At 37.8% G+C, this 9,527-nt stretch overlaps 1 protein-coding gene across 1 annotated transcript; it reads right to left on the bottom strand.

The window, feature by feature from the left end:
- Positions 1–213: 213 nt before the first annotated feature.
- LOC133087128 (protein CDV3 homolog) lies at positions 214–1,649 on the bottom strand. The gene is made up of 2 exons (XM_061183894.1): positions 1,156–1,649; positions 214–420 (listed from the first exon to the last, which is right to left on the bottom strand). The coding sequence occupies exons 1-2, from the start codon at positions 1,647–1,649 to the stop codon at positions 270–272; spliced, it is 645 nt and encodes a 214-aa protein (XP_061039877.1). The 3' UTR covers positions 214–269.
- Positions 1,650–9,527: the final 7,878 nt, after the last annotated feature.

Below are 9,527 nucleotides of genomic sequence, written 5' to 3'. Positions count from 1 at the left end.
GTTTTTTTTTGTAATTGCAGAATAATTATGAAAGAACACTGCTGAATCTAGTTCACACATCTATATAACAATGAAAATCCCCCTAAATCCAATACACATAAAGAGCAGTTGTGACACTTTAAACTTCCATAGTGCAATAGGGCTGATCACGTATACCGAGCGGTCTGCATCAGTTGTAGATCCAGCAGAGATCAGATAGATGATGGATGGCTGTCCGTGGTGGTTAGCTGTGGTCTAGTTACCTTGGAAGGGTTAGCAAACACCATTCCTTAACTGTACTGTGTGTGGCTGCTTTTCTGATTCTCAAGCACAGCATGCTGGTTGTCTAGCTGAAGTTTAACGGCCTGGTTTATTGAACCCTCATCCCTACCTCTAGTTTTGTGTCTTACTACTTCAAAGCTCTTCTCCATTTCTTTATCCCTAAGGGAAAAGAAATGTGATCAGTAAGTATTTCTTCTTCACTAGGTTGTTTTGAAAATATCCTTCCTTAAATTAAAAAAAAAAAGCCACCCCTTAGAAAAATCTTGAGGAAGCGACAGGAGGGGGAAACTGGTTTATAAATCCTTATCAAAACCATTTTTAAGGCTTCAGTTGAACAGAAAACATAGAATACTGTACTGAAGCTCTACAGTCCTATTTTCTGTGGTAGCAAATCTACTGAATACTATTAACTGAAAACCTATTTTGGGACCGACTTCAAGACAACTGGAAAGTTAAAAAGCTGTATAATGACATGGTGATTCCTTCTAAGACTCACTTTTACTCTTAGCAAATAACAGACAATACATATCTCTTTCTTTATGCATAAAGTAAGGACAACAATTTCCTCATTCAAGTAAAGTTCTACTCATTATTCAAAGACCTCCCCCCACTTCTACTTTATGGGAGTGGATCAGATAAAGATGAGTGTGGTGAATCACTGTAGGACAGAGCAGAGGAACAAGTCAAAGTGGAGGTTTAAATTCAAGCCAGCTGTGCTCTCAAAGAGGCAAAAAGGCTGGGATTTAACTTAAAAGCCACCCTCAAAAATTTCCATCTGATATCATTTACATTTCTTCCCATTTTATTTACTTGGTAAAAAATTCATGTCCCTAAATAAGATGTGGATGTGCCATATGTGGTCATTTAACTCCAGGTAGCATTCATTTTAAGTACCTGTTCTGGCTTTCTACATGCTTGGCAGTGGACTGCAGGGATGGGAACTGTGTATCACTGTAGATTTCTAGTGGCCCTTGTGGTGCTTTCCTTGCTGTGGTCAACCTGACCCCCAGAGGCCTATACACGTCCCTAGTCATTGTCAGTTCTGGGGTTTCTGTAACAACTACTGGAGCAGGAGACGCTTGTACAGAAGCTGTCTTATTCCAAGTACCTGAAGATTTTTCTACATCACCACCACCACCTCTACCTTCTTCCCAATTATCACCTGGATCTTCTCTTTTTTCATTTTCATCTTCTTTCTTTCCACTTATTTGCATTGCTTGAACTCTTAGGCTGCTGTAATCAACCTCTTTTTGCTCAAATTCTTTCCACTCATCTGCATCCTTTGTCACAACCTTGGTGGCAGCCCCGGGGCCCATGGCCTCCCTGCCTGCGGTCCCGCTGTAGCCCAGCCGGGTCCCTGCGCCCCATCCTTTTGTCTTTATGTCCATTTGTCTTTATGTCACTTTTTCATATTCCCACCTCAATTAAGAGAAACTCTCATTCATGGAGCAAAGGCTAAATCTCCAACTCTTTGCTACTCCTAATCATAGAACTGTCCAAGTATCATGTGACCTGCACCTTGGAGAGGTAACCTACCATGAGCTGGAGTCCAATCCTAAGTTGTTCAGGTTAAGAAACTCAGTTGACTCACTAAATCTTGCTTATTAACTGAGGTGCTATGGTTTATGCATTATAATAATGTGAATTTATCCTGTTATTATTTTGAATCAATAGTATGGCATCATATCAAAGAGACTTTATAATACTAACATACCAAACATAGTGTATAGAGTTATAGCAGAGATTTCTAAGACCCCAATGAGTGTAGTATATAGAAAGTACAGTGGATTAGAAATAAGGAGGCCTAATATTCTTATCTGAGTTCTGCTGATATTATCTATGTGTATTTGAGGCTAATTATTTAAATTCTCTGGGCCTTGGCAAGAAAGGGAAAAGAACTAGAAGGCACACCCGTTCCTTTTTAGAGTATGCTCCAGAATTTGCATGTATCACTTCTGCTCCTGTACCTTTGGCCAGAGCTTAGTCAGTTGGTCACATGTAGCTGGAAAGGAGACTGGAGCATGTAGTCTGTAGCTAAAACTTGCAGGATTTTATGACTAAAGGAATTGGACTTTTGAAGGACAACTAACAGTCTTAGTCATTTTCCCCTTTTATCAGGAAAGTAAATGCTCTCTCAGCACCTTCCTTCCTCCCTCACCCCCAGCAGATTTCTGCTTAGGCTGGAATTGGCTCACATGGTCACCTCTAGATGCAAGGAAGCTGAGGAAACAGGAAACAGGATTTACATGATTGGCTTTCACCAAATGTTTCCAAACTTTCATGGTTCACAGCTCCCTTGGGATCTCAGTAAATATTTTCATGGTGCCAAAAGAAATACGTAAAAGTTCTATTTACAACTTAGTAGCTGTTTGAATAAATTAAGCACATAAATTGAAAGAAAAGTAATACCTTTTTCATTCTTAAATAACCATGTGTTGTTAATGGGTATCACCTGTGGGGTATTCCGTAACTTCTCAAACATTGGCATCAGATTGGATAGTGCCATTTCTCGTTCTACATGCTTTTCGTGCCATACTTTCTTTGTTTTTTAGTCACAGCAACCACTGAAAATCCAGTTTTGCAATGATAGGGCACAGTCTAAAGGTATGTAGTGATCGCATATGAAAACTGTACCCTAAGCTAGTAGTACGTGCTGTCCAATAGATGCAGAGTCCCACTGCGTTTCCCTTGAAAATTAAAATATGCTATTCCCCCGCGCCCAGTGAGTTTACTCTGGCACCCTTGGAGACTGGGCACACGGTTTGGGAATCATGGGTTTAAACTAATCATGATCCATTATGTGGGGCTGGACATATGGCTCCCCGTACAAGAATCAGGTTTCTTTTAGAGAGGAAGAGAGAATGGAAATTGTTTAGGAAACTAACAATTTCTGCCTCAGTCTGCCCCAGCCAGACTATATGTTCTTTTAGAACAGAGGGCATGGCAGTTTTTTCATACTGTTTTGTGTGTAGCACAATTCTAGGTACTTAGAAGGAGCTTAGTACATATTTATTAAATGAATGGAGAAATGAAGACTATGTGGTTAACAGTATGGTTGATTCTATCAACCATAGAATGTCAGGTTATAGGAAATTTGTTGTCTGTATGGTAAGCCTCTATGTAAATTCAAGGGCCTGGACTATGGCTTCCTCATTTATTAAGCTCAGAGCCCAGCGATATTGTAGGTGATAGAAGGTGTTGGTTGGATGAATGAGTGAATGTCTCAGTGAGAGCTAGTTCTGTCTCCAAACCCATTACAAAGGAGTTTCATTACACTGATAATGAAAAATGCTTATTAGTGAGCTCTCTATAAATGCCCATGCTGGCTGCCAAGAAAGAAAAATAACCACTCCATCTTATCACTAGAATCTAAGGCTTTCTTTTGTTACCACAGTCACCACTAGAAAAACTGACAAAAAGAGAAAAGCAGAACTTTTTTGAGATGTGAGAAGGACTTTTTCTGCAATGGTTTACATTGTCAGCAGCTAAACTGTTTCACAATTCAGGATCATGAAGACTGGAAACTGACTTTTTAAACAAAAGCCATGAAACTTTATAAGTATGATAGCTATTTGAGCAAAATTTGTCTTTCTCCTCTTTCTTGTCTCCTCAACTCAAATTTATTTTTCTGTGTTTTCATTGTTTTTGCAACAGAGGAAGTCACTGAAGCTCTTTGCCCTTGGCTTCCCTCATAGTAAAGTGTATCACTCTGTGACACTCTATAGAAGAATGTGCATGTGTTAGCATGTTAGTTACGTCTACATCTAAAAATTGCCTATGATTACTTGATTTTTCTAGTCATATATTTAGAAAGTTATTTATGTATCTGTCTCTATCACTAAATCAAAAGTATTTTGAAGGCAGGTTCTATGTCCTTTTCATTTTGGATCTGGTACAGAGTAGGTACCCAGTATATATTTGCTGAATTAGTAAACTATTTCTTATGGAGATTTTCCCAAAAGCATTAAGCAGTGTTTTGTTAAATACTCAGTGTATGTTTATTTTGTGAGAGCCAAAACCGTCTCCACTTTAACTCCTTCAGTATTCCAATAAACTAAGGAAAATCAGAATTTATTTTCATTTTTTTGTAAATGGAAAAATATAATTATCTTTAATGTTGGATACCAAATCTTGAATTTGTACTATGAAAGAAATAAACTAGTTAATATATTTTAAAACCCCTTTTTTTAATATACATATAAATTTATTTATCTATTTATTTTTGTCTGTGTTGGGTCTTTGTTGCTGCGCGCGGGCTTTCTCTAGTTGCGGTGAGCAGGAGCTACTCTTCGTTGCAGTGCGTGGCCTTCTCATTGCGGTGGCTTCTCTTGTTGCAGAACACGGGCTCTAGGCGCGCGGGCTTCAGGAGTTGTGGCGCACGGGCTTCGCTGCTCTGCGGCATGTGGGATTTTCCTGGAACCCGTGTCCCCTGCATTGGCAGGCGGATTCTTAACCACTGCGCCACCAGGGAAGTCCCTAAAAATCCGATTGATTGATTGATTGATTGATTGATTGATTTTCTCTCAACATCTTCGTTGGAGTACAATTGCCCCACAATGGTGTGTTAGTTTCTGCTTTATAACAAAGTGAATCAGCTGTACATATACATATATCCCCATATCCCCTCCCTCTTGCGTCTCCCTCCCACCCTCCCTATCCCACCCCTCTAGTGGTCACAAAGCACCGAGCTGATCTCTCTGTGCTATGCGGCTGCTTCCCACTAGCTATCTATTTTACATTTGGTAGTGTATATATGTCCATGCCACTCTCTCACTTCATCCCAGCTTACCCTTCCCCCTCCCTGTGTCCTCAAGTCCATTCTCTACGTCTGTGTCTTTATTCTTGTCCTGCCCCTAGGTTCTTCAGAACCTTTTTATTTTTTTTTTAGATTCCATATATATGTGTTAGCATACAGTATTTATTTTTCTCTTTCTGACTTACTTCACTCTGTATGACAGACTCTAGGTCCATCCACCTCACTACAAATAACTCAATTTCGTTTCTTTTTATGGCTGAGTAATATTCCATTGTATATATGTGCCACATCTTCTTTATGCATTCATCTGTCGATGGACACTTAGGTTGCTTCCGTGTCCTGGCTATTGTAAATAGAGCTGCAATGAACATTGTGGTACATGACTCTTTTTGAATTATGGTAAAAACCCTTTTTAAATAGAAGAATATTTATTCTTTTGTTTGTTAATGTTTTTCTACCAATGTAATAAAAGCTTTCACTGAGCATTTACTTGATGCAGGTCAATGTCCAGGTGTCAGATTCATGCTGCAGTCAGTTTTACAACCTTAAATTTTATTTTATTTATTTTTTATTTTTAATGAGAACTTTTGCAGTTTACTCTCTTAGCAACTTTCAAATGTGCAATGCAGTATTATTTTTTTTTTTTAAATTGGAGTAAATTTTATTTTTTTAATACATTTTTATTTGTTATATTTTCTGAGCACAAAAGAAATACATATGCTCATTGCAAACAATTTAATCATTATAAAAAATATTTAACAAAAATACCAGAGATAACTTCTGTTGATAGCTCAGAGTATATTCCTACAATTTTTTTCTGTGGATTTATATACGCATAATAATATTGTTACAACTTTGAGGTGCAACCTTTTAAATGAAATTGAATCATAATGCGCACCCTAGTTTGCAATTTTTTTTTCACATAATGTATCTAAACTTTTAAGTGTAAAAGATCTTTCAACTAGTAAATATAAAATTTCCTTAGTCTGTTTAATTGCTAGATCTTGCTTTTAGATGTTGACAGTACCCTATACTCTCACTTTGAATTACTTGTCACAATTGTAATTTGAATTATTATTTATAAAATTGTAGGTTTTATACCTGTCTTCCTAAGTAAATTGTACATTCCCTGCCTAACGCACACTACCTGAAACATACACACATAACAGCAATAGATGCTATGAATGAATGAATGAATGAATGAGTGAATGATGGGCTTCTATCTCAAGACTTTCTTTACAAGGCTTGTGTTCTTACCACATTTCATACTGCCTCCCCTTAGTGGTTTTTTTTATATGTTTTGTGAATTTTCATATTCTTGTTATTTATGTTTACATTATTTTTAGTTTTGTTTAGTATGTTTTAGGTCAATGTGAAGACAGAGAAATAAGCATTTTAGATATTCAGAAGTATAGGAATAATAATTACATAATGATAAAAATAATCAGCATTTTAAACCTGTAAACTTATTGGAGCTTACTACTTTTCAAAATTAAAAAGACAATAATAAACATTCACAGAGCAGCTTTATTTCAATTTTCTGACATATTTCTTAGCCCATTCTCTTTCTACTCATTCAAGAAGAAAAAGTTTCTAAACTAAAATAATTATATAAATTAAATGATAAATGGCAGAGACTGGTAGTTATCCCCTAGTAGTTTTTCCCAGGTTCTAGAAGCTCAGATTTGTGACCATCTGCAGTGGACATTCCATTTCCAGCTTGCAACCAGGCATGGCCAGTAGCATGCAAAAGGAAGTGTCTTGTGGCAGTTTTCATGAACATTCTTCAGGAGAGAGTGAGGTGTAGGCCCCTTTACTCTTGTCCTCTGACCCTTTTCCTGTTTGCTCCTCTGGAATGTGATGCTATCATCTTGGACTATGAGGTTGAAGCCTTGCAGTTCAGAACATCAAGATGCATGGATCCTGGGTTCCTGGCGGCATGGGTCACCATGCCAGTCACGAACCACTTCCTGGACATTTCTATGAGACAAAAATAAATTTCCATCTTTATTAAGCTATTGTTTCTGTCATTTTCTCCCAAACTTAATCTTAGCTAATACAGATATTGAATCTGGAATTTCTAAGATGGTCCCTATAAGCTTGTTATTTGCCACGCATAACCAGCCCCTACCAATAGCATTTCATCAAAGAAACCATATGCAGCATTACTCCCTATTTATAGATTAAAAAAATGAGGACCAGAGAAGTTTCAATTCAGATTCTAGGTCCAATGTGCTTCGTAAGAGACTGCATTTACATACTAATTGACAAGTAATAAGATAGAATACAAGTCAATAATAGCCTGTTTTTGTATACAGTTCTGTTACTTGTTTCAAGATATTAATCTCATCTAGTTCCTCAAAACCACTCTTAAAGTAGGTGCATAAATGACAAAACTGAACCCCAGAAAGTGTCATCTGCACAAGGTAACAAAACTAGACAGTGGACTAATTTCCTGGGTTCTAGTTCTTTATGCTTTTTATCATATTGTTCATCAATATTTTAAAGCCTCATCATAAAGTATATTATTTTGCATTTTATTAACCAAGTTTGAGAAATAATTTTTTTCATCTTCATTGTAGACGACAGGACGTCCTTTTCACATCCACATGTGCACAACTGAGAGAAGAGCCTGAGCATCAGAGAAGATTTTATTGTGTATTAAATAAAGGTACCGTTTCTCTCTCCCTCTGAGAAGGAGGAGATATTGGAAGAAAGAGTAGATAAAAATATATCTGACTTAAAACACTCTCTTGTTTCAAGAAAACAGTAGTATTAATTGCTACCTATACTCTTGACTTAGCTAATGGGTAATGATGTATCATTTCCAGTCCCAAATGTAAAATAGATAGCCAGTGGGAAGCAGCCACATAGCTCAGGGAGATCAGCTCAGTGCTTTGTGACCACCTAGAGGGGTGGGATAGGGAGGGTGGGAGGGAGACGCAAGAGGGAGGAGATATGGGGATATATGTATGTGTATAGCTGATTCACTTTGTTATAAAGCAGAAACTAACACACCATTGTAAAGCAATTATACTCCAATGAAGATGTTAAAAAAAAAAAAAAGTCAAGCAGTCCTTTCACTGACAGAAACAATATAATCCTAATTGAAAAATCCACATGCATAAAAAACCCAATTGCTGATCTGAGCATCCTAGCTAGTTCAAGCTGAATTTTTTTAGTGTGCAATTTGCATTTGGGTTCATGCCCTAGTGCACCCAAATTTCAGTATTATTCAGTTTCCTGAGGAACCCATATACGGACAACCTTAGTGAACAATATTTCCTCCACTTCCTATGTAATTGTTTAGGTAACTGCTCCATATTGCTATTGGTGTCGCCTTAGATCATCAGAAGGATAATCCATATTTTAAAATAATCTGACCTTGACCTCTTCTCCAATGCACTTTAAAAAATAAATCATTTTGGGGGGGTCTCTAATAGTTTAATTTGTCTGCTGTTCTTATTGTTTAGTTTACTCCTTTTTGCTTGTGTGGGATAGGGACTGAATGTTGATTACTGAAAGTTTGGATTCCTTCCAGGCATTTATTCTGGGACAGTTCTCAGTCTGTTAGCACTAAAACCTACCTATTGCCCTGTCCTACCCTTTCCTACCCATAATATGACATACACCCACTCTTTTCCCACCATGTAGTGGGAAGGATGGGAGTTCTTTTAAGAATCTCTGTAAATTTAAGTATATCTAGAATATTTCTGGGTAAACATAAATAAGGCCCAGGGAACTTATTAAGGATAATAAAATTAGTTACTGTACTATTTTTTTTAAAGGAAATATTTTTAAACCACTTCCTTGCAGTTCCATCATTAGAGTTGCCTCTAACTAAACTTTCCTTAATAGTCAATTCTTTTTAAAAAAAATTAATTTATTTATTTATTTTTGGCTGCATTGGGTCTTCGTTGCTGCGCGGGGGCTTTTCTTTGGTTGCGGTGAGCGGGGGCTACTCGTCTTCAGTGTGCGCGGGCTTCTCATTGCGGTGGCTTCTCTTGTTGCGGAGCACAGGCCCTAGGTGCGTAGGCTTCAGTAGTTGCAGCACTCGGGTTCAGTAGCTGTGGCTCGTGGGCTCTAGAGCGCAGGCTCAGTAGTTGTGGCGCATGGGCTTAGTTGCTCCCCAGCATGTGGGATCTTCCCGGACCAGGGCTCGAGCCCGTGTCCCCTGCATTGGCAGGCAGATTCGTAAACCACTGCGCCACCAGGGAAGTCCCAATAGTCAATTCTTATACAACTTCCTTTTCCCCTTCTACCGTATGTAGTATTTTACTTAAATGACTTTTCCTGGTATAAATTACATTTGCTTTTTAGGGAATTGGGAGATGTAACTCATTGTAGTCCCCTGCTCTTTTTCTACATCCCACTATTCATTTGAGGGTCCAGATTCCTAGTGTTTTCACTTTCATATTTCCATGCTATGATAACCTGAGTGTAGTAAAGTTTTGAAATGTAAGTTAGAAGTCCTGAATGTTACCAGATAACCTTTGACCAATCAATGACC

The sequence above is a fragment of the Eubalaena glacialis genome, chromosome 3 (genome assembly GCF_028564815.1).
Source record: "Eubalaena glacialis isolate mEubGla1 chromosome 3, mEubGla1.1.hap2.+ XY, whole genome shotgun sequence".
NCBI lineage: Eukaryota > Metazoa > Chordata > Mammalia > Artiodactyla > Balaenidae > Eubalaena > Eubalaena glacialis.
The sequence above is the reverse complement of the archived record's forward strand: the minus strand, read 5'-3'. Positions and strand labels throughout refer to the sequence as shown.